Genomic DNA, 25361 nt, shown 5'->3' with positions numbered 1-25361 from the left:
CTGCAAAATTACTTGGAAGAGGATGAACTTACATTCATTTAACTAAAAAAAAGAAAGAAATAAGGAAAAGAAGAAGAAGAAAAAAATGCAGCATTAGAGAAAATATTTTTTTGTACAAAAATGTTATTTGTACACTAAAATTAGCCACTAAAATTAACCACCAATATATTTGTGTATAAATATATGTGTGTTTTAATTTATTTTCAATGTATTATTTGTATTCCAGTATGTATTTTATAGTGGTGGCTGACTTTGGTGGTTGATTTTAGTGTACATGTAGCATAACTCATTTCTGTATTTGCAGCAAATTTGGGTGTAAAACGAAGATATTTAGGTGTATTTTTATTCTGATAAGTTCTGCATAATTCAGAACTCTTCATCTTCCTCCTCCTCATCTTCCGTTTATCTTCTTCATCTTCTTATTTCATATTCTCATAATTCTTTTTTGGAGGAAAAAATCAAATAAAGAAGAAAAAAATACATAATGTTGCAAAATCAAAAGAAGGAGGAGAAACACGATGATGAAGATGAAATATGCGAAGAAAAAGGAGGAGAAACACAAAGAAAAAGGAGAAGAAGAAGGAAGAAGAGGAGGAGAAGGAGAAACGCGGAAAAAAATGACAGTTATAATTTTCATCGAGGAAGAAGAAGATGAGTCGTTCTTAACGGTGAGTGAGCGCTTTGGAAATGTGATGCGCGTGTTAACACACTTTTGTGGGTGAGTGTAGCTTCTGTTGTGTGTTGGCCTAACTTGTAAGACTTGTAAACCAAAAAGACTTGTATGTGTAGCATAACTATTTTATATAACTGCTATTATTTTTATAGTTAGTTATAGTAAGTTCTTGACCCCAATAAAAGAGGAGGAAATTCTAATAGAAGTAAAAATAAAAAAATAAAAAATAGTAACAAAAATATACATTGACACACATTTCACATTTATTTTTTATTTTTATCTATCATGTTATAAACAATAAAACATCAAACACTAACTACACAATAATTTCTTTGACATTGCCATCAAGATTATTGTAAATTAAAATTTTATTACTATTTATCACATACAAGAACACCGTTATGGATAAAGATGAAGTAGAAGAATCAGTTTCTACCTAAAAAATAGAACTAATAAGAGAGCAAATAAATAATTAATTGCCTAAACAATTATAATCTTAGTGATTAGGTTATAGAAGATCAATATTTAATATTGAAAAGTATTTGCTATCATGTTATTTTAATTTTCATTTTTTTTGAAAAAAATTATATTTTTTGAATTATTTATCTAAACGCTACAATTTTAAAATAAGTATTTTTATGACTAAAATTTTAAATACAAAATATCTTATTTATAAGCTGTTATTAATAAAAGTTCTTGAATTTTAAACTTTTTTCTAAAGAGCTTATTTAAATGGTTAAGTATATAACCCAGCAATTTTCCGACTGTCCTTTCCTCTCCTCTCCTACCGCGTCTGCTGTTGTGGCAGACTTGTGCAAAGAGAAGAAACTGGTCACCTCTCGATTCTCCTCCCTATTATCAATTTATCATAAATTTCTCTCCCCTCTGACACGCTCTCTTCGCTCTCACACGCAAAAATGGGCGACAAGAAGAGAAAGCGAGCACGAAAATCGAAAGCTGCAACTGACGAAGAAACCGCATCCCCAGACCATAACACCACCACCACAAGCAGCAACGCCACCACATCCAAGAACGACGTCGTTGTCATCCCTGCCCCCGAACCCGCCGAAACCAGTGACCCGGAGTCCCATGGGCTACGCCGTGGCCGGTCCAAGAACAAGAAAAAGAAATCGCCGCCGACCTCCGCGACGGTGCCGGATCGGCGTAGCTCCCGGATTGCGGAACAAAATGGGGACTACGCAGCGACGGGGTCAGTGGCAGAGCCGCCGCTGATGCCAAAGTGGGAGGGCAGCGGGGCCGCAGCGAAGGTGGTGCCGTCAATGGACGCGGTGGTGAAGGTGTTCTGCGTGCACACGGAACCGAATTTCTCGCTACCGTGGCAGCGGAAGAGGCAGTACAGCTCCAGCAGCAGCGGGTTCATCGTGGCGGGTCGGAGGGTGTTGACCAACGCTCACTCCGTTGAGCACCACACTCAGGTCAAGCTCAAGAAGCGTGGGTCTGATACAAAGTACTTGGCCACCGTGCTAGCCATTGGGACCGAGTGCGATATTGGTAACTGAAAATTTTCGGTCTTTGTTAATGTATTTTCTCCGATCTGTATTTGAACTTCTTGATAGCGTCTAGTTCTTTTGAGGGTTTGCGTTTGTTGAGGTTCCTTCAATGTTAGAACTTGTCTGTGTTACTATCCAAATGGAAAACTTGTAGCACTACAAGGAATTGAATGAAAATGACAATGACAGTGACGATCTTTACTTCGTGTTGAATATATAATTGCATTAGGGAGAGGAAAATATTGTGATATGCATGTAAAAGAAGAATTATATATCATGTTACAATTTATCTTTGTTTTGAAGCATTCCTTTTTATTTTCAGTTTCTAAAAATTGGAAAAACGTTTATATATCATCGAATGGATCCTCTCATTTGTTTTGTGTGCAATCTTTTAGTATTCAACATCTTCTCAAACATGTTTTCTGTACTTAAAGAGTATATGGTAAGAGATCATACTTGACTAAATAATTGAGAGGAAAAAATTAAGAGGATTCATTTGCTGTTATCAGGGTTTTGGATGGTTTCTGCTGTAATGCTGTTAATTCCTGCTATTCTGTTACATTGGGCAGGAAGTGTTAATATACCTTCTAATGGTGTAGGCATTGATGCATTGTAGTCAACCCCACTCAGTTATTAGTACTAATTGTTGTATTATTGTATGTTTGTGGATGATGTTAGGCTACACACACACGTTATTTATTAATTCATCTACACTTCTTTTTTCCTTCTGATAATGTTTCAGCATTATTGACGGTGAGTGATGATGACTTTTGGGAGGGAGTTTCACCTGTTGAGTTTGGAGATTTGCCTGTACTGCAAGATGCTGTGACTGTTGTAGGCTATCCTATTGGAGGAGATACAATATCTGTGACTAGTGGTGTTGTTTCACGCATGGAGATACTCTCGTATGTTCATGGTTCTACCGAACTTCTGGGACTTCAGGTAATGGAAATTCTCAGTTCTTAATTTAACTACGTATTTCTTGAGCTACCCATATATATGTGTGTGTGTGTGTGTTACACTGACTATTGCTGGTGACTCCTCAAATACCTCTACAGATAGATGCTGCAATAAATTCTGGGAATTCTGGTGGACCTGCTTTTAATGATAAGGGAAAATGTGTGGGGATTGCATTCCAGTCTCTTAAACACGAAGATGTGGAAAATATAGGATACGTAATACCCACTCCCGTTATCCTACATTTTATCAAAGACTATGAAAAGAATGGGGCTTATACAGGTACTGAGAATAATGCTTCACTTGTCAAGCACATCATCCCTCTCTTTTCTTAAATCCTTAAAAAAAAAAAAAAAACAAATAAAGATCCATCCCTAACTAGAAAACCAATAATAATTAAAAAAAAAAACTGTAGATGAGAAAGTGCTTAGCTGCTTAGCTGGAGAATTCTATTTTCAATTTATTCTTGACTTTTTTTTTGGGTTATACCTTTTGGTGCCCCCTTCCTTCTCCTGGTTGGCCTTCACAATTTAATGCATGTGTGTTTAGTGTTTACCATTTTTTACTGGTTGACCTTAACAATTTAGTGCATTTACTTATTGTGTGTTTGACAGCTAGATCTCACATCTTAACTGAATTTATCTTCAATGAATTGCTTTTCAGGATTTCCTGTTCTTGGAGTTGAGTGGCAGAAAATGGAAAATCCTGATCTGAGAATGTCAATGGGGATGGCATCTGACCAGAAAGGTGTGCGTATTAGAAGAATTGAACCCACAGCTCCAGAATCTCATGTTCTAAAGCCATCTGATGTGATTATTAGCTTTGATGGGGTCAATATTGCCAACGATGGAACAGGTAATCTGCCATGTTTTTACTTGGTTAGCATTCTCAATATCTGTAAAATGTAAATTTGCTCAACTTTCCACATATCATTCCCGTGTTTCCACCTATCGTATCATTATATGGATTTGTGCACAACTAGAAAACGTGCTAAGAAATAATGAATGCTTCTGAATTGTTATTTGGTTCCTCCTTCATATGAAATATCTTTTGAAATCTTGAACATTTATTATAGGTTTGGATATGGTTTATCCTTAGTGCTAGTGGAAAAGTATTTGAAAATGTTACTCTGATTTCTTCTTTATTGTGACCATTGATGCTACAAAATGGGATTGAATTTATATATCTATGTTATGGAATTCATTTAATGTGTAGAAACCTGATCCTGTTTTGCTTTAAAATTCATTAAATAAGGTTAACTCATTGTTCCATTGGTTTATGGAGCTAACATTCTAATTCTGGGATATATTTGTAGTTCCGTTCAGGCATGGGGAACGCATTGGTTTCAGTTATCTTGTCTCTCAGAAGTATACTGGGGATAGAGCTCTAGTAAAGGTTTTACGTAATTCAGAGATACTTGAATTTAACATAAAACTCGCAACTCATAAGCGGCTTATTCCAGCACACATCAAAGGCAGGCCTCCTTCCTACTATATAATTGCTGGATTTGTTTTTACTGCCGTTTCAGTCCCATATCTTAGATCTGAGGTTAGTAATTATTGTTGTTGTTGTTATTATTATTATTATTTGTGTAAATCAAGTATCATTAACAAGAGAAGGATATTACAAAGGTATGAAGGATAAGCAATTTTTACAAAGTCTCCCCAAAAAAGTTCATGCAGCTTGCATCAAGTAGAAGCAAGATGCCTAATCTTATCCCACATGGCTGGCTTGTTTAGATGTTTGTCGATAAAGATGCTGGAGTTACATTCCAGCCAAATACCCCAAATTGTAGCATAAATAGCATGCTGCCACAAATATTTGGCTTTCTTCCTCGTCCTCCCATAACCAACAAATGCAGTCAACAAGAATTGATTTGAGTATCCTACACTCCCAATACTAAGTACTTAATAATGCATTCCGGAAAACGTTTGTCACTGGATAATGGGAAAACAAATATGATATTTGATTTAGAATTCAACGCAAGTGTTAGCATAGCTAAAATAACCATATGTGATCTGCGAACCTACTAAACATCATTGGTATTTTGGTATTAAACCTGTTAGGTATAGTTTCCAAATGAAGAATTTGATACTAGCAGGAGCTTTAGATTTCCAAATAGGTTTATTAAGTTGGAAGGAGGATGTATTTGTGGAATGAGTTAAGAATAGAAACAGGAACAGAAAGTAAGATTTACAAGAAAACAATTTAGAGGGATTATTGGTCCACAATGTTTCAGGATGACACTGAATTGTTTGGGATTTGAAAATAATGGAAGTCCAAAGAAAGGTATAGTCCTAAAAATTTTGAATTGGAGAGTTATGTAAAGAAGACAGGTGAGAAAGGAAAGAGGAGCCTCAGAACCAATGATCCTCCCACAAGTTAAAGTGAGAACCATTACCTACTTTTAAAGAATGCAAATATCTATGGCCTTTGGGAAATAAATTTCCAATGGCTAGAATGAGCAGCTTGAAAGGAAGTGTTAGCATCCCACCCTCCCTTTTCCAAGCCATTCTTGTTCTGGGTAACCTGATGCCACAAAAAGAGTGAGCCTCATAGAATCTAGTTGAAGACTTGAAGGTATGAGACTTGATACCTACATCAAAAGTATGGGATTATAGTGTGGAGTTTATAAGGATTTGGACTTTCAAATAACAGTAGTTAGCTTTTTTGATAGGGAGTTCTCAGATTTTTATCAATTGATATCAGTCTTCCACCATGTTATGGCTAAACGGCATGGCTGGTGATGCGAACATTGTAGTGTTTGCTTGTTATTCGCAATGGAGGGAGTTGTATCTACAGGGACTTGACACTAGAGTCAGGCATGAGTTGCAAGCGGTATTAGGTTTAGAACTAATACCTGACACATGCATTATGCATAACGTGTGGTTAGGTATGATTTTAAACCTAATACGTCTTGCAACCTTGTCGGACTTGAGCATTAGATTTCTTACTGGTACTCTCCATTGGGAATAACAAGATTGGTGCGAGAGGATCTATGACGGTTTTGTGTCTCCTACCCATCTCTCTCCAGTGTTGTTCAAGTAACTTTGTATACAAAGAAATGGGACCATTCAATGATTTTTATACAAACCTGTCACGTTTGATTCAATATATATTTTGTTTTAACCCTAAGCAAGGTATCTATTTTCGGAACAAAAGTGATATATTTGGATTTAATATTCACACCGATGTTATCAATCCTATGGAATTCTTCAAGCATTTCAAAAGGATCGGCTTTGATGATCAGTAGTAAACAAATCAGGACCCACTGCCTTTCCCATATCCATGCTTTAAACTTCTTCACTTCATCTTATTCAGGGTTTCTCTTAAGAAAGGAAGCTACTTTGTGGGTGGCAGGATACCAATATAACCCTCCAAGCAAAGGTCTAGAAGGTTCCCGTTGAAATAACTGTCCTCATAGAATCTTGTGATGTCTTTCGTGCACACCACTTTCTCTAAATTTCCAATGCTTTGATTACTAGTAGTGTTTTTCCCTTTCTCCATGCCGCTGGATATGTCACTCAAAGAAAAAAATTCAGAACTTATATCTTCTTTAGCCCATTGGATCCTTGTCTTTTGCTTCTAACTTATTTTTCCTTTCAGCAATATAATGTCATAATCATTAAGCTAAGAGACCTTCTCTCAGTAATCTCTATTCCCTAGTTCTATCCAAATTCAATTTGTTGGAGAGCCTTGGAGCAACCATTGAGTTGTCTTCATGTGACAAGGTCACGTGTTCAAGTTGTGAAAACAGCCATTGATGTAATTATTAGGTTAGGCTGTGTACATTACACTCTGAGTGCGGCCCTTTCTCGGACCCTGCGTTAACGCGAGATGCTTGTGCACTGGGCTGTCCTTTTATATATATATATAAAAGAAGAATGTCATTTAGATAGAAGAATAATACAAGGAGAAGGGAGGGTAAAAGGTCCAGGTCCTCTATGCAATGGTAAAAAAAAAAGCCAAAAGAACTATTCATAAAGCATTGCTTCCAATCTCTCAACATGTCAGATAGAGTCTTTAAATGAAATCATGAACTTTACAGCAAATGAATGCTTAATGTCTAATCCTATCCCACAAAACTTGCTTGTCAGAAAATTTTTCATTGAATGTACACGAATTGTGCTCCAACTAAATACTCCAAATTGTAGCATATAAATCATTTTAGATTGTCATGAACTTATATCTTTCCAATCCTTGGACTGCTGTAGTGTTGTCTAGATTTAAACATCTTTCATAATAGGAACATAACTGCTACAAGAAGTTGCCATATGTTCTCATATCCAAATTGTAGCATATAAATCATTTTAGATTGTCATGAACTTATATCTTTCCAATCCTTGGACTGCTGTAGTGTTGTCTAGATTTAAACATCTTTCATAATAGGAACATAACTGCTACAAGAAGTTGCCATATGTTCTCATATCCAAAGGTGTTTTACACTTTGACCTCATATCATCATGCAGTACTCCAGGTGGAGCACTGGCAGAATCTTATTTCTTTGTTTGAGCATTGTATGTGGATTAAATCCTATATTTAGTGCTTGTATCCCCAATTAGATTCCCCAATTAGATCTGAATTTTCTTTATGGAAGTTCAAAATTATTCAATGTTATGATTGTTTATCCATCAAGTCCAAAGTAAAAAAGGCATCTATCATTTTGCAACAGTGCATATAAAACCAATGTTATTGTGATTTCTGGTTGCAAGTTGTAAAAGTAGTGTTTTAAATATCTTAAATTTGTGTCTATGATTACAGTAAATTTTATTTCTGGAAATTATCTTTTGTTGTTTGAGTATATATTTGTTACTAACTTTATTATTGCTTCTTAATTTGTATGATCCAGTATGGTAAAGATTATGAGTTTGATGCTCCAGTGAAGCTCCTAGAGAAACATCTACATGCTATGGCACAATCTGTTGATGAGCAACTTGTTGTTGTTTCTCAGGTCTTGGCCTATGCTATCCCTTATTTTAATTTTTTCTTTTTTTTTTATTGGATTTGCTGTTTAACATTTGCTCTTACTTAAACTTTACTATATAGGTTCTGGTGTCTGACATTAATATTGGATATGAGGAGATAGTTAACACTCAGGTAAGAGAACATTTATTGATATTAAATTATTAATTGTTATAGATCTAAATTAATGGTTGATTTGAAATGCCTACCCCTTCTCTTTTTGGATTCATATAGGTTCTTGCTTTCAATGGTAAGCCTGTGAAGAATCTGAAGGGCTTGGCCACCATGGTTGAGAACTGTGATGATGAGTTTCTAAAGTTTGATCTGGAATACCAACAGGTTCTCTCTCATGGACTCAGTCGTGTGAATTTTTTTTTTTTGACTTTCTAAAGTTTTCTGAATTAACATTTAATCTAACTTTCGTGTATCAGTAAGCTGCCCATTCTTCTCTTTACCCATTCTTTACATATTTCGTTTAAGCATATATTTTTCTAGTTTCTTATGTGGAATTTGATTTGTCATATCAATTAGAAGTTGTTTCTTTCTCTATCTTTTACATAATTAAATTGAAAGTAAAACTACACTTTAGTCCTAGGAAAATTTTCATTTAAAAACTTAGCCTGTAAAAGATTAAATGTACTCACTTTAGTCCTTGTAATATTTATGTTTCAACACTTTAGTTTGTAAAAGATTATAGGCTTAAGTAAGTTTTTGGTCCCTGTAAAATACTCGATTTTTTGTTTCGGTCTACTAAATTTCAAAAGTTGTCTATTTTAATCCTTCTTGTTAGTTTGCTTTAAAGAGTAGTTTCTATATTGTAGAAAATTTAAGAAATATAAGACTGCTAAGAAGGAGACAAAGGTGGCAATAAGAGAGTCAAAACAAGAGTGTATGAGAGTCTTTATCAGTATTTGGGTACGAAGGATGAGAGATTTGGATCAAATTAAGTCATTAAGGACAAGAATGGTGAGATTTTGGTCACTGATGAAAGTATTGACGAAATATAGAAGAGCTACTTTCACGAGTTATTTATCGAGAGAGAGGAGACTCTTTTGTATTTCAGTTGCATACAAAAAAGAAGACCAAAATTTTAATTATTATTGAAGAATTTGAGAAGTTGAAGTAAAGGAAGTCCTAAAGCTGATGAAGAATGAGAGGGCAGTAGGCCCAGACAATATTTATATTTGGATTGAAGTTTGAAAAGATTTAGGAGGTGTTGGTCAAAATATGCATGCGACAATAGATATCTATAAAAAGTTAAAAACACACAAATGTTTAAAATTTTGATCAAATTGCAATATTTTATTTTTGGGTAAGCCAAAGAGAGAGCAAAAAGAAAAGTACACAGGTCTAAACAAGGAAGCCCCGATGAGATAACTACTTCAATTCTCAAATATTTATAGCTCAACAACTTCATTGTGAATCAGATGAATACTTATTCAAATTTTGAATGTCCCACTTTTGCAGATAGTAGTACTAAAGACCAGCACTGCCAAGGCCGCAACCATGGATATACTCACAACACATTGTATACCGTCGGCAATATCTGATGACCTGAAAGCATGAAAGGCATTGGCGAGAGCTATTTCAATTTTCACTGTTGCTTTGTGGTATGTTTTTCGAGGGGTACTAAACACGTGTTATCAGATTTTTGACCATGAGATCTATATAGTAGACGGTGAGCTGAACAATGAAGCACGCAGAGGAGACATTGAAATCTGGCGGGGAGTATTTGGGGGAATTTGAAATGCATCAGCTGCTTAGATGCATCTTGTCATTTTCATTGGCGGTTGAATGCTTTCTACTCTATTCATGTCTATCATTTAATATCTTTCCTCAATCAGAAACATTATATTCCTTGTGGAGGAATGGATAGGAGAGGGTAGGGACTAGGGAATATATTTCCCTATTTAGAGAAATTGTTCCCCCCAAAAAATTTGACATTGTGGTGTATTATTTTTCTTTAGTTAGGACGAGGCATGTAGACTTTTCATATTGAGGATATTAATGTTTGATTTGTAATAAAAGGCAAATAATTTGAAATATTCTGCATTTTTTAAGGTATACATATTTTTTTGTCACTTTGGGGTATGGTTTGGAATGAGGGTTGTATTCCTCTCTATTTTAGGGATTACAACGGTTCTATGGGGCTGGGACTTGTTCCCATCCCCAGTCTCTGTTTTTCAAAACTCTCCGTCCTTATTACTATTCGCCTATTCGGTTGGGAAAAGAAAAACTTTCGATTCGCTTGTTAACTACACTCAATACAAATTCATGCCATACATAAGATACAAAATTTTATTGTGGCATCCATTAAAAAAGAAAAACACAATGTTGCTCTTACTCTTTTTTTTTTTTTGTATCTCTGCACTCTTTCATTCTGTATCAGAGTAGGCACCATTGGTTATTACTGATTTTCAATTTCTTTTTTTGGTTTATTTAGCAATATTTGCTGACTTAATACAAATTAAGCTGCACAGAAGCTTTTGGAAACCTATCATGGAAAATATGTTACAACAAACACACAAGCTTGCTTTCTTTTCATATCTTCAGAATACACGTTCATATTACTCCCACCTGCTGATAGAATGCTTTCTCTTTAGAAATTTTGGTTTATGTTCCTTGCTTTGTGGTGTAAGTACACTACTCTCATTCAATTGAACTGTTCCTGATGGGATTTTTTATCCTTATATGCTTCTATATTTGTTCTTTCTGATTCTATCTTCCATCTACTCCGTTTCTTTTCTGGCTTCTCTTTTGGGATATTTTTCATTGCTTAGAGCTTTGAAGAGTAGTTTGGTCAGTTATATAAGTGAATGTTTTTCTTCAGATAAATCACTTTTATAGCTTTGCAAGAGAGGAACATTGTTCTCTGTAGTTGGTAACACCGGGTTTGAGATGTTTTCATCCACCTCTTCTGCTGCCTTACCCCACATTACTGTGTAAAATCCAATTGATATTATTGTTGCTCCAATTAGACTGCAAAGTGGAGAAACAATTTAGTGGCATTTGCAGATGTATACATGTAACCGAGTTTATCCGAAAAGCCAAACACATACCTTCCAAGGTGAAGAGAATCACCAAGAAACATGACTCCCATGGCTACAGCTATGACAATCGAGAGTGGCTTGAACATTGCGACGTAGACAGGTCCCTTTATGCGTAATACCCATGTGTGGACAGCATTGTTCAAGAACGATCCGAAAATTCCCTAAACATATGAAATGCATCACCAAATTTTTTTTTCAGATAAATAGCATACACTATACCATAAAGTTCTGTTCTACTTTGTGTGTATCTTACAGAGCAGAGGACAGATGCCAATGCTGTATCTACTCCTATTTTCCAAGCATCTGGATTTGTCTCTGTAAAAATGGCAACAATTGCGGCCATGATGCTTACGCATAAATTGTAATAGAAGACAACAGTTAGTTCAGCAGGGTACACCTTCATGATTTGCACCTGTAAAATATATTTAGTCCAAAATTAGATAAACTATTAGAATTAGCCCCTCTGAAACTTTCTATAGCAGCCGGGAAATTCGTACTTGTACAATGTACCACATAGGAACCAATATATACTCAGCCATCAGTAGAAGGCCGCCGATGGCCCAACTTTGATCCACAGAACTGAGATTGTTAATTGGAGGTTGAATTGAGAACGAAGGCGCATGAATAATGATGATCGGTGGTCCTTTGTAAAGAGTTACAACGAATGCTCCTGATATTGATACTATGGTGCCCAAGACTTTAGCTTGGCTGCTTGAACTTTTCAGAGCCACTTTTTCCATCCTTAAAACATTCAACAGAAAACATGGTGTACAAAGTCAGCATAACAATATGAATCATAAAGAAATCATCCATCTGAGTAGTTTAAACTTTAAACTTAGTCATTAACTATTCTTCAGTAAGGATATTGAACTAATGAATGGGGTGACAGGATCATCAGCTTTTCGGAAAATGAAATTCATTTATTGCATTAATTCAAATAAACCGTTTACATGCAGAAGAGGTGGTTTAAGTAGTATATGCAGTTAACAACTTGTAGCAGAAAACAAATTACTCTGAACAGCAATGTAAGTTGAAGCTAAATAAATACTCCAAGCTGGCTCACACCAAGTTAAACATACGATTTATACTTCTCCAAAATCGGAAACAAAATTTTCTTAGTAGTAATTACATTAATTCTTTGAATAACTGTAGAACTTCAGAGGATCGCTTTGAAAGGTTCTGTCATGAATTTGGTTATAAGAAGCCAGCAAGATCTAATAAACTGTCAAAATAAAGACAAAATTTAAAAATAATAATTATATATAAAGAGATTGTTAAGTGAAGTTGGCACAGTGGTAGGGGCACACTACGATCCCTCTAAGGAAAACTTAAGGGTGCATTTGGTATGCATTTCTATTCTCTGTTTTTATTTTGACTATTTTCTGTTTTCAAAATTTTGTAGAAAAAAATAATAAAAATAATAAAATTTTATTTTCTATTTTCACATATTGTTTTCTGTTTTTTCTTCAGAAAATTCTGAAAATAAAAACAAAAAGGCAAACCAAACACATTCTACTAATCAAGATACCAAGAGTTAGAAGAGCATGTTTATTTGTAAGGTTTATCAATTCACTCTTTTGTTTTTTCAACAAAAAATGTCATTGTAACTTACAAAAAATTATGTTTCGATTAAAAACTGCCAAAAATGGGAAGTTATTACTACTTGGGAAATCTAGGAATCAAAGTTGGACACAAAAAAGTAGTTAACCAAACGTAAAAGAAAAACACGTTAACCAAAACTAATGATTGAGAAGTCCTTAACCATTGAAAATGCAAGACAGCGAGATTCTTTTGCTATTCATATCAATGGAGGTAAGGAACCTGAAAGCGATGGCGAGCAAGAAGGTAAAAGCCGGCACCAAATTGCTGATCGCCGAAGAAAGAGTTGGCGAACTGAAACTGATTCCTGTGTACCCCATTATCTGAGATGAGCATCTTCAATTTTCAACAATCCATCAGTAACCAAAAACAAATAAAGCAAAGACCAAAAGAAGTAACAGAAGAAATCCAAGATCCACCAAATTAAAAATAAATATTGTTACAATTTGCATGTACCCGATGAGGCCAAGAAAAGCAATTTTAGTTGCAACTGGCAAAGTAAGAGGAGGAAGCACTCTTGATCTGCAAAACAGAGAAAGTAACACAATATAACATATTTTTGTTTGCAAATGAAATGATTGTAAAAGTCAATAATAACCTTGAGGAGATGAAGGGAGCAGGAAGAAGCAGAATAGCAGCAACCGCATAAGCATAAACAACAAAGACATGGTAGCTCATGCCTTTCATGGTAGCTGCTTTGAACAGAGTGTTCAATCCAACATTCACGCATTCCATGCTCACCATGGCACCCAAAGGAACCAAATCATTCAACAACTTTCTCGCCATCTTCCTCTTCCTCTCAAAAAACTAACATGCAAATGCAATATTGCGAGACTCAAGTTCAAGTTCGGTAGTGAGGGAGGAAAAGGCTTCTGCCAAATGATGACAACTCGACCATTTTTTTTCTTTTTATTTTTTTAAAATATTATGTATATATTTGTATATATATTATTTAATTTATTTTTAATATATATTTTATACAAATAATTAATTTGGTAAACCTAGATTATTTTTGTTAAATGAAAATTTTAGATATGTGGACAAAATTTTTAGGCAGAGAGAGTAGCAGAGTAGAGTGTTGCTATGAAAATAGTCATTTTGGTTTCGTGGCATCACTTTCAAGATAAAGAAGCTTTGATCATTTGGCGTATTTGTGTGTGAGAGTGACTTTGGTTATAATGGGTGACGTAGAACACAAGCAGAAATATTAAATTGTTGGAAGATAAGAAATGTGATGTGAAACGGATCTTCCTTGCAATAATTTAGGTGGATATGGTTTGCTGGTCTTCACTACTTCATACTATACTAATAATCAACTTGTGTGCGATCCACAAGACAACTTTACTTTAATTTTAGTAATTAAAATTTAAAATATTTGGCTAAAAAATTTTTGAAAATTAATTTAAAATATTACTCTTTAATTTTTGTATCATGCTACTTTAGACCAATTGCCGTTTTGTCAAACTGTATAGTGTATACGACCGTATACAGAGGAAGCACGCACTTTTCTTTTCTTTTTTTTGTTTATTACTTATGATTAATCTTTTATTTAATTTATTTTTTTAATAAAATTATAATTTATATTATAAAAAAATTATACTAAAAATAGTATACGAAAATTACAATTATAAAAAAAATACTAAAAATAATTAAAAAATTAAATATTTACTTTAATAGTGATTAAAACAAATGTAAAAATTCTTGATAATGTTTTTTATATAGAATTTTTTTAATATTTTTAGTATTTTTTTTAATATGCTATAATTTATTATTATTATTATTATTATTATTATTATTATTATTATTATTATTATTATTATTATTATTTACGGTTAATTTTTTGTTTAATTTATTTTACTTAATGAAATCAATAAATCATATTATAAAAAAAATAATAAACAAACATTACAATTATAAAAGTGTATAATACCAAATAAACAGTTAACAAAAAATAAAAATAATAAATAATAAAAAAGAGCTCATATAAATAGAAATAATAAGAATTTCATAAATAATACAATAACATATATAAAGAATAAAGTTGATAAAAAGTAAATAAATATTTAATATTGATGGTTAAAAATCGTTTAATGAAACGAAGAAACTAAGAATCGTTACTTTTTTATAAACGTTTGCGCTCATAGATAAAAAAATTAGTCAAATCAAAAATTAAAATTTTTAAAAAATTAAAAAAAAAATTTCTTCTATGCATTTGTCAAACACATTTTTTTCCTTACGGTTAATTTCAAATAACAGGAAAGATGCTGCCAACTTTATAAAGCACTTCAATTTGCTCAATAACAAGGAAAGATGTTAACACAGTCATTATCAAATGAGTGCATAAATTCCAAATTTGTCATTTCTTTTGTTTCATAATTGATACAATAAATCATTAAAGAAACCTTACTGCCTGACAAGGAGTTTTCATCTTGAAACAATTTATCTTCTTTTGCTTGTCCTCAAATAACAGAATAAAACCCAGTAGATACTATCACGGTTCCAACAACACTGAAGTTAAGAGAAAAAGATTATTAAGCAACAATAGAAAAATAAAATTAACTAATTAAGTATATAGTGTGAGTTGATCAGAAATTAAATAGTTTTAATTGATAGATAATATACCTTTTAAGATACAAAGTTTCACTAAGGAATATGATATTCATAGTAGTAGCGATGGTAATTGAGAGAAGCTTGAACATTCACACATATACAGGGCCTTTTCGGTTGAACATTCACACTTATACGGGATCTTTTCGGTAGAGACACCACAGTGTTCAACAACGTGCTGCACAGTGTCTGCAACACGTGTATATTATGCTTTTTATAGGATTTTTTTTAAATTGCGAAATATGTTATTTTTTGTATTTTGGATAAGTTCGCCGCACCTCTGAATTTTTAGTTTTATATGAAGTTCGCTTTATTCCATGGCGGACTTTGAGTTAAATCCACAAAGAGAAATTAAACATTGAAAAAGATACTATAAATAGAGAATACAATAAGTATTACTTTCGACAAAAATGACGGTTATTATTATCGTCTCTACAAGAGTACACAAGAGTACACAGGACACAAGAATAAGAATCTAGTTTGGTTTAATTTGAATAAAAAGAAAAGTTCGAAAAATTAAATACAATAAGCATAGTTTCTTTAATATCGCTGACGATTATATCACCTCCAAGAGTACACGAATACACAAAAGTATATAAATAAGTCGTTTCTAACTCGAAAATGTAGGAATTTGAAATTCGACCAAGATGTTGCGAACTTTATATGAATTTTATAAAGTTTGTTGGGTACGGCGAACTTGTCCCCACAGATAAAAAAAAAGAGAAAGTCTATGAAACAGCACTTTTATTAAAATACGACGAGCACTTGACCAGCAAAAAAATGAGTAATTTTATGTTATTGGATTAAATCTCACACCATTAAAAACATCAATGATAATTTTTTATGACTACACATCACAAAATTTGCTGACCTTAACACTCTTCATAAAAAACGTTGGATTTCATAATATAAGGTTTGATTAATTTTTTTTAAAAAAATAAAGGTTTTTTTTATTTTATAATAGAAAAAATAGGACAAAAAACAAAAATAAGTCAAGGGAGAAAATAATTTACGTGAATCAGCCAAAACGAAAACTGCTTCATAAATCCACCAATGCACATTTATATGTAGTTCGAACCAGCTAAATTTGATCTCCATTTCTACATAATTCGAACCAGATGGGTTGGAATTATACACAAACACACGCACACACTAATTCGAACCAGCTTAGTTTGAATTACACACAGTAATTCATAGTATAATTCGAATTATGTTGTTAAAAAATTAATTTATTAAAAATTTATTAAAAAATTAATAATCTAAAAATTAAAAAAATATATATTTTATTTCATACGTTAAAAAAAAGCTAACAAAATATTTAATTACGAGACTTCTTTAAAATATTAATGAGCTATCAATTTGAATTTCATACAATACTTTTTTGTCCATTTTTAATAGCTCATGAATATTTTTTAATAAAATTTTTTAAATTATACTACAAAAAATATTTTATTCTATGCAAAATAATTTAAAAAATGGCTTAAAAAATGTTAGGAGTACTATAAAAATTTGTAATGTTCTAATAACTTAGGTAAATACATGCATGTACTCAAATTTTAAATAAAATATTTTACATAGTCAATAATAATTTAGAAATGAAAGAAAATATTTTATTCCATACAAAATAATTAAAAAATATATTTTATTCTATACAAAATAATTTTAAAAAATGGCTTAAAAGATGTTATGAGTACTATTAAAAGTTTGTAATATTCTAGTGATTTAGGTAAATATATGATAAAAATATTTTTTCTTTAATTTCTAAATTATTAGTGACTATGTAGAGTATTTCTTTAATGTCCTAAGTCATTAGGACGTTACAAATTTTTATAGTACTTCTAACATTTTTTAAGCCATTTTTTAAATTATTTTGCATAGAATAAAATATTTTTTTGTGGTATAATTTAAATAAATTTATTAAAAAATATTCATGAGCTATCAAGAATGGGTAGAAGAGTATTGTATAGAATTCGAATTGCTCACCATATAATTTGAATCAGAGTGATTCGAACTTCTCCATGCGTAATTCGAATCATGTAATATCTCACCATATAATTTAAATAATTTTATTAAAAAATTATCATGAATATTTTTTAATAAATTTATTTAAATTATATCACAAAAAAATTATTTAATTCTATGCAAAATAATTTAAAAAATGGCTTAAAAAATGTTAGAAATACTATAAAAATTTGTAATGTCCTAATGACTTAGGACATTAAAGAAATACTCCACATAGTCACTAATAATTTAGAAATTAAAGAAAAATATTTTTATCATGTATTTACCTAAATCACTAGAATATTACAAACTTTTATAGTACTCATAACATCTTTTAAGCCATTTTTTAAAATTATTTTGTATAGAATAAAATATATTTTTTAATTATTTTGTATGGAATAAAATATTTTCTGTCATTTCTAAATTATTATTGATTATGTAGAATATTTTATTTAAAATGTGAGTACATACATGTATTTACTTAAGTTATTAGAACATTACAAAGTTTTATAGTACTCCTAACATTTTTTAAGCCTTTTTTTTAAATTATTTTGCATAGGATAAAATATTTTTTGTAGTATAATTTAATAAAATTTATTAAAAAAAATTATTAAAAAATATTCATGAGCTATTAAAAATGGACAGAAAAATATTGTATGGAATTAATAGCTCATTAATATTTTAAAGAAGTCTCGTAATTAAATATTTTGTTAGATTTTCTTTAACGTATGAAATAAAATATATATTTTTTAATTTTTAAATTATTAATTTTTTTAATAAACTTTTTAATAAAATTTTTTTAATAAATTATTAATTTTTTAACAGCATAATTCGAATTATACCATGAATTACTTTGTGTAATTTGAACCAAGCTGGTTCGAATTAGTGTGTACGTGTGTTTGTGTATAATTCGAACCAAGTTGGTTCGAATTAGTGTGTGCGATGTTTGTGTATAATTCGAACCCATGTAAAAATGGAGTTCAAATTTAGTTGGTTCGAACTACATATAAACGTGTATCGATGAATTCATAAAGTAGTTTTCGTTTTGGCTGATTCGCGTAAAATTTTACTCCTCTTGACTTATTACCCTGATTTGCCCGAAAAAATACCTCTGTTTCTAACTCTTTTCTATAACATTATTCTACAAAAATGCTAAAAAAATATTATTTATACATTAAATAATTAATCATTAAAATTAATTATTATATATTTATGTACAAATATGTTGTTTAGTTTATTTTTTAAAATATATTTTATATTTTAATATATATTTTATACTAATAACTAATTTTAATAACTAATTTTAATATACATATAATATAATCATTATACCAATGCTAAATAAGCGTTTGTTATTATATTAATTTTGTACTAATATATAAAATAGTATTTTGTTACAAAGATACAAATATATTATTATTCTGTTCCAATAGATAATTTCTTTTATGTTTTCTATACTTTTTAAATAGGAATAGAAACTCTAAGTAGGGTTTGTTTCTTTTGTTTTTTTTTTAAATTTTATAAAGAACAAAAAACGAGGTAAATATAGAAAATAAAATTGTATTACTTTTATTATTTTTTTTTGGTTTTCTTCTGTTCTTTACAAAATTTAAATAACAGACAATACTAAAAAAAAATAAAGGTACAAATCAAATATATCCTAAATTTTTATATTTTTATTTTCAGAAATAAAATCTAAACTCAACGTAAAAAAATCAATTTTAAAAAAATAACTCCAAGACATGTGATAAAGAAGAAATAAATTATTAAGAGACCGAATGAATCAAATAAATATAGAGCGTGTTTGGTTTGTGTTTTTATTTTTTATTTTTATTTTTAATATTTTTTATTTTTTAAATTTTATAAAAAAATAAAAATAAAAAATAAAATTTTATTATTTTTACTATTTTTTTTATAAAATTCAAAAAATAAAAAATACTAAATATAAAAATAAAAAATAAAACGCAAACCAAGTGTACTATACAATTTTATTTCCATCTCGTTATCCGAAGATATTTTGATTCCCAAAATTTGTGTCTCATATATGTGTCACATGAGTAACAAAATGATATCTTAAGAGAATTACTACCGAGTATATAATAGCCACCAATGTTATATCAGGTTTTAGTCTCCAAGCACTCAAATTCCTTTCCGCTAGATAACTGGGGCAGCAACCATAGTCCCAAACAAGTTGAATAAGAATACAACAATCCACTTTGCTTGATACAATTTTATTGCGAGGAGTGCTAGGGAGGTAGCAATTTTTATGATTTGTAGCCATTAAATAGTTATTAATGATAATTTTAATGGTGTAAGATTAGTGTGAGATTTTATCCAATAACTCACTTTTTTTATTGATTACATGCTGGTCACAATTTAAAAAAATTACTAATTTTTTCTTTCATGACATGGGTCTGTTCATAAATGCTGTCCACAATTCAACCTTGCTTTCTTAGAATTCTTAATCATACATACAATTTAGGATAAAATATAATTTACTCTTCTAATATGTTTTCTTATACGAAAATAATATCTAATAACATTTTAAATTGTACAATTTGACGCTCAAATGCTATCAAAATAGTGGAAGAAAAGAGTTTAATTTCTACTAAATTACTTTCCAAAATTATTTTTCAATTAAGGAAGAATTATAAACCCTAAAACACATCATGTAAAAAAATATTAGAGAATAAATATTATCATTCCTAAATTCTTTTTTTCTTTATATATAATTCCAAAAAATTATGTGTGGAGTGGCATTATAAATGAGTGACATTTTTATTTTTTTTAAAATTAATATAAATATGTCTTGTTTTGATATGATGTTATATTATATCATAATGATGTCAAATTACACCATTTAAAATGTTTGGAAATAAATTATTTAGTGAATTACCAGCATAATGTAGCAAATGGACACTAGAATATAGGCTAGTGCTAGTAGGAATCCACCCCAAATCCAAGCCATTGTGAAGAACCAATAAGTAGCGAATTCATTGAGGGGGGTGATGACGGAGAAGCATCATTCAAGACTTTTGGTCCTTTTGTAGAAAATAACTATGAATGCACCTGCTATTGATATAACTGAACCCAAAATTTTTGCCTGAGTGCTTGAACTCCTTATTAGAGTTATCTTTTCCATCCTTCAAAATTCAAACAAATTAAAGAAGCACAAAGATATCACAGTAAAGTGAACTCAAAGGGATGATCCTAATAAAAGTCACATTTAGCAAATGATCCTCTTACTATATATATATATTGACATCAAGGTCCTTTTCTAGTAGTCAATTCAGGCATATGTTAATATGAACATAAACATTTTTGTAGAAATTCTCTATCGCTAAAATTGGTATCCTAAACTCATCAAATCACACTTATCACAGAGTATAGAAAATTATTTTTTAATTAATTAATTTTATTATAAATTCAAAACCGATAAATTCTTAAGAATAATCAGTTGACTAAGTAATATCCCTAGTCTATAAGAAATCTTTTATATATAAAGAAGAATACCAAAATAAACTCGAGGATTTTTATTTAAGTTTAATTATTTTGTTGGTCTTTATAATTTTATCAAATTTTTAATTAGGTTATTATACTTTTTTTTTCTTTCAATTAGATCTTTATACTGCTTTTAATTTTTAATTACCTCTTTTTTAATGTAAAAAATGTTAGATTTAATTGAATATTTTTTCATAAATTAAAGGTATTCATAATTAAAAATCTAACTAGAACTTTGATCGCATGTATTTTGAGAGAAATATAATATTCGGTTAATTTTAACATTTTTTTGTATAAAAAGACATGATTACAAAATAAAAAACAGTGTAGAGACCAATTAAAAAGTAAAAAATTCAGAGACCTAATTAAAAATTTGGTAAAATTATAAAGACCAATAAAATAATTAAATATTTTATTTAATTAATATATTTATTTTCGGGGTATATATAAAATTAACTCAACGTTATACTCGCTTATTATCTCTTGCTAAATAGGAAGCATCTCTGGTGATAATTAAGGTACTGTTGAATGAGAAGCAGCAAACCTGAAAAGAACAGCAAGTATGAATATAAACGCTGGAAGGAGGTTGCCAACAGCGGCTAATTTTTTTGGATATGAACCAAGGGTTGGTGTAACGCTCGTTTATGGCGCTGAGAGGTGTTTAACTAGTGTGTGATGGCGGTTAGCTAACGGAGGAAAATCGGACGGTTCGATTTCATGCAGGGGGTGAGGGGCACAAATCGGACTGTCCGATTTGTGCGTGGCGAAGTTGCATGCATGCAAATCGGACCATACGATTTGTAGCATGCGTAGGATTTTTTTTTTTTGCCCAAGGAAATCGGACCTACCGATTTGAGGGCTGATTTCAGAAAAACTCCAGCTAACCCAAATCGGACCCAGCAATTTCTGGGTTTAAAAAAATTTTTGGGCGGGCTTTCTACTAATCGGACCGTCCGATTAGTTAGTTCTAAAAATTTCGAATGGCCATACATGCGGTCGGATGGTCCGATTTGAGTGTGATATATATATATATAGATGTACCCACCAATCTGAGCAGCTCATTTCATTCCTCCTCTTCGGTGCTACAATTCTCTAAACCTCTTCTCTGCAAATCTCTTCTTCTTTATTTTTAGATCTCTTCTTCTCTATTATCATGGATGATAGAGTAAGATTAAAAGTGTATTATCATGGCCATATTTTATTACAAACATCAGAAGGAGTGAAATTTGTGTGTGATAATCCGTTAGATACTATTATTCCATTCAAACTGTCATTTGAAGAATTAAAAGGGGTCATTTGTGAGAGGATGGAGTCTCAAATATCTAGGAGAGTGTCGTGTATTCTATACAGATATCCTATATCTGTCTTTGGTGGGTTCGTGCAATTTCAAACGAAATACGTGACCGACGAAGCGAGCATGCAAGAAATGTTTTCAGTGTATCTTGAAAGTCGGTCGCGAATGACGTTTATCGAACTGTATATCGAGTTCGAGCAATCTGCAGCGGACCGAGATATTGAATTGGAAGATTACAACAGTGATAGTGAAGAAGAGTTCGAAAGTAACTACGAGGTCGTTGATCCCGGTGTAGACGAAGATCAAACTGACGAGGCTATGGTGGCAGATGTGGCGGATGTGGCAAATGCACTAGCAAATCAGCAGCCATTTGTGGAGCCGAGTTTCATGCGGTCGTTGGATTTGGAGGCCATGCATGCACCGGAGTTTCCTCAATATGTAAATGCAGGTGCGCCGTTAATTTAAATTAAGATTTGTGATAGTATGATTTGTGTGCCATTTGGGCCCGACTGGCTGGTTTGACTGGACTGGTCCGGTTCAACTGGACTAGTCAGTTTGACCGGACCGACTTGGTCGACCAAAATGACTGGTTTGACCGGACCGGTCATATAGAACGGACCGGCCGGTCTGACCGAGCAGGGCATTAGGATGGGACTTGATGGTTTGACCGGACCAATCGGTTCAACTGACAGACCAGTTCGACCGAACCGGTTGGTTCGTCCGACAAACTGGTAATCCGAATCTTAGACCGGTCCGGTCTCATGGTGAGACCGCAGAAGGCAACGAAAATTGTTGAATTGTTAGTAAAATTTTTTTACTATGCTTTATTTTTTAATTACATAAGACCGGGTAGATCAGTTAAACCAGTGATCTGACCGGTTCGATCACCGGTTTGGTTTTGAGAAGTATGGTTTCCATTGTTCTGTGCTTATTAGTTTATTACATTATTAGTTCTGACAAGTCTAAAATTTGTGATGTTGTTGCCGCAGAGCTTCCCCTTATGTCGGATGGTGAATTTACTGTGGGAATGGAATTCAGTTCTAGGGAGGCAGTGATTAAGGCGATGAAAGATTATACAATCCGCAGAGGTGTAGATTATCGGGTGCATGAGTCAGAACCGACGACATTCTATGCTAAATGCACCCAGTATGGTGCATGATGTGATTGGCTAATTAGGGTGAGCAAAATGTCCAGAAAGTTCTGTTGGGAGATAAGGAGGTACAATGGTAGTCACACCTGTACTAGGGCCACCATTTCTCAAGATCATTCGAAGCTGGATTCCAACACAATTGCAGAAGCAATAAAGCCATTGGTAAAAGCTGACCCGTCTATTAGGGAAAAATCAGTGATTGCGGAAGTACAGTCAAAGTTTAACTACACCATTAGTTATCGCAAAGCATGGTTGGCAAAACAGAAGGCAGTGGAGTCAATTTTCGGAGGGTGGGAAGCTTCGTACGAAGCCTTGCCGATATGGTTTGAGGCCATGTGTCACAAGGAGCCATCCGCAGTTGTTCATTTTGAAACAATGCCTGCGTACTAGGGAGATGACTTGGTTCCTAATATTCGTGTGCTACACCGAGTCTTCTGGAGTTATTACCCTTGTATTAGAGCCTTCAGACATTGCAAGCCAATAGTGCAGGTAGACGGAACTCATTTGTATGGAAAATACAAAGGTTGTTTGTTGGTTGCAGTCTCATAGGACGGCAACAACAACATCGTGTCGATTGCATTTGCGATAGTTGAGGGAGAGACATATGAGGCTTGGCACTTTTTTCTGAGTAACTTGCGACAGCATGTTGTGACACGTGACGGTGTGGGTCTTATCTCTGATCGACAAGATTCCATTAGGTCTGTTATTGCTCATTGTCACGGAGCTTGGTCTCCTCCCAGAGCATTCCACATGTTTTGCATTAGACACATAGAGTCCAACTTTCTGAGGAAATTCAAGGCTCCGTATCTGCAGAAGCTTATCGTCAACATCGGTATGATAGTTACGATTACATTTATTCCTGAACTCAGTTATTATGATGAACGTTTTTTATGGTGGGTCCTTTTTTATATGACAGGTTACTCGCAAACAGTTCGCGAGTACGAGATGCATTATCAGCGTTTACGTGAGCGGGGTGAGGCTTATACCAACTGGTTGGATCGAATTCCGCGTGAGCAATACGCTTTAGCATTTGATGGGGGATATCGATGGGGTCATATGACAACCAATCTAGTAGAATGCATCAACTCGGTACTGAAAGGGGCTCGCAATCTTCCAGTCACTGCACTTGTTAAGGCAACATTTTACAAGCTTAATGAATTGTTCACCCGAAAAAGGGCCGAGACTGAGGCTCGAATTAATGCAGGACATGTGTTCTCTGAGCTTGTAACCTCCAAACTACATGCAAATCAGCGGGCAGCAGGAAACATCCAAGTGAGTTGCTTTGACCGACAGAATGAGGTATTCGAAGTGCGTGAGTGTCCGAGTGGTGTGGAGTATGCAGTGGACCTCCGTCAACAACGGTGTGACTGTGGTGAGTTCTAAGTTGACCGGCTTCCGTGTCGACATGTGTTTGCTTGTTGTGCAAACCAACGTCTTGATTGGCAATTGTATGTACATGATGTCTACAAGATGGACCAGGTTCGATGAGTGTACAGGGCTAGGTTTAGGCCACTTGGGAATCCAACAACATGGCCTGTTTATCATGGACCTCGATTCGTAGGTAATCCATTCCTTAGACGGGTATCCAAAGGTCGGCCAAGGATGACCCGTTTCTTGAATGAGATGGACACTCGGATGTTGCGTGGTCCTAGGCGATGTAAGCAATGCGGGGCCGAGGGCCACAGCCGTAGTAGATGTCGTCAACGTGGTGGTCCAAGCAATCCGCAGTAGATGGACGCTCGATTTAGTGTATGACTTTGAATATTTTATATATTGTATGACTTTCGTATGTGACGTTATTGTATGACGTGATTAACAATTCCAATTCAAGACATAATTCCTTCTTTTAAATAAATCAATCTCAAAATATATCATGTTTAAAACCAAATCTTTTTAAATATTTACTTCAAACGAAACTTTCAATTTTATAAAATTTCGGCAGCATCTCCTCTAAAACTCGGACTTTGCCACCCTATTCGGGTCCCATCCAAATATTTCTCACACCTGTTCTCAACCATTTCCAAATCTCAAACATTCTAGAAAATTGAACCAGTTC

General features: G+C 32.7%; 3 protein-coding genes across 4 annotated transcripts; 2 read left to right on the top strand and 1 right to left on the bottom strand.

The window, feature by feature from the left end:
• The first annotated feature begins 1374 nt into the window (after nt 1–1374).
• On the top strand, nt 1375–10148 carry LOC112755255 (protease Do-like 9). Its single transcript, XM_025803224.3, has 9 exons — nt 1375–2185; nt 2927–3126; nt 3243–3423; nt 3805–3996; nt 4457–4689; nt 7991–8092; nt 8188–8238; nt 8338–8442; nt 9571–10148. The coding sequence occupies exons 1-9, from the start codon at nt 1591–1593 to the stop codon at nt 9667–9669; spliced, it is 1758 nt and encodes a 585-aa protein (XP_025659009.1). The 5' UTR covers nt 1375–1590; the 3' UTR covers nt 9670–10148.
• A 230-nt stretch (nt 10149–10378) lies between these two features.
• Nucleotides 10379–13901, bottom strand: LOC112755257 (WAT1-related protein At3g28050). 2 transcript variants are annotated; one of them, XM_025803226.3, is made up of 7 exons: nt 13351–13901; nt 13209–13274; nt 12975–13088; nt 11651–11894; nt 11407–11565; nt 11163–11314; nt 10379–11082 (listed from the first exon to the last, which is right to left on the bottom strand). In XM_025803226.3, the coding sequence occupies exons 1-7, from the start codon at nt 13536–13538 to the stop codon at nt 10908–10910; spliced, it is 1098 nt and encodes a 365-aa protein (XP_025659011.1). In that variant the 5' UTR covers nt 13539–13901; the 3' UTR covers nt 10379–10907. The 2 variants fall into 2 exon arrangements, with proteins under 2 accessions (XP_025659011.1, XP_072077404.1); XM_072221303.1 differs by having other exon boundaries at nt 13433–13626.
• A 9440-nt stretch (nt 13902–23341) lies between these two features.
• Nucleotides 23342–25036, top strand: LOC140180277 (uncharacterized). The gene is made up of 5 exons (XM_072220735.1): nt 23342–23662; nt 23855–24137; nt 24222–24577; nt 24648–24753; nt 24867–25036. The coding sequence occupies exons 1-5, from the start codon at nt 23342–23344 to the stop codon at nt 25034–25036; spliced, it is 1236 nt and encodes a 411-aa protein (XP_072076836.1).
• Nucleotides 25037–25361: the final 325 nt, after the last annotated feature.

The sequence above is a fragment of the Arachis hypogaea genome, chromosome 16 (genome assembly GCF_003086295.3).
Source record: "Arachis hypogaea cultivar Tifrunner chromosome 16, arahy.Tifrunner.gnm2.J5K5, whole genome shotgun sequence".
In the NCBI taxonomy this organism is placed as follows: Eukaryota; Viridiplantae; Streptophyta; class Magnoliopsida; order Fabales; family Fabaceae; genus Arachis; species Arachis hypogaea.
This window is presented reverse-complemented; position numbering and strand designations above follow the sequence as displayed.

Bases quoted from the DNA above. Each gene is read 5' to 3' on its own strand.
- LOC140180277 (XM_072220735.1), top strand. From the start codon at position 23,342: ATGTCCAGAAAGTTCTGTTGGGAGATAAGGAGGTACAATGGTAGTCAC. The intron at 24,578-24,647 runs GTGAGTTGCTTT...TGGAGTATGCAG, and splicing joins GGGCAGCAGGAAACATCCAA to TGGACCTCCGTCAACAACGG. The intron at 24,754-24,866 runs GTATGTACATGA...CTCGATTCGTAG, and splicing joins CAACGTCTTGATTGGCAATT to GTAATCCATTCCTTAGACGG.
- LOC112755255 (XM_025803224.3), top strand. From the start codon at position 1,591: ATGGGCGACAAGAAGAGAAAGCGAGCACGAAAATCGAAAGCTGCAACT. The intron at 8,093-8,187 runs GTCTTGGCCTAT...TTTACTATATAG, and splicing joins AACTTGTTGTTGTTTCTCAG to GTTCTGGTGTCTGACATTAA. The intron at 8,443-9,570 runs GTTCTCTCTCAT...CCACTTTTGCAG, and splicing joins TTGATCTGGAATACCAACAG to ATAGTAGTACTAAAGACCAG.
- LOC112755257 (XM_025803226.3), bottom strand. From the start codon at position 13,538: ATGGCGAGAAAGTTGTTGAATGATTTGGTTCCTTTGGGTGCCATGGTG. The intron at 11,315-11,406 runs GTAAGATACACA...TCATATGTTTAG, and splicing joins TGGCATCTGTCCTCTGCTCT to GGAATTTTCGGATCGTTCTT. The intron at 11,083-11,162 runs GTATGTGTTTGG...TCCACTTTGCAG, and splicing joins GATTCTCTTCACCTTGGAAG to TCTAATTGGAGCAACAATAA.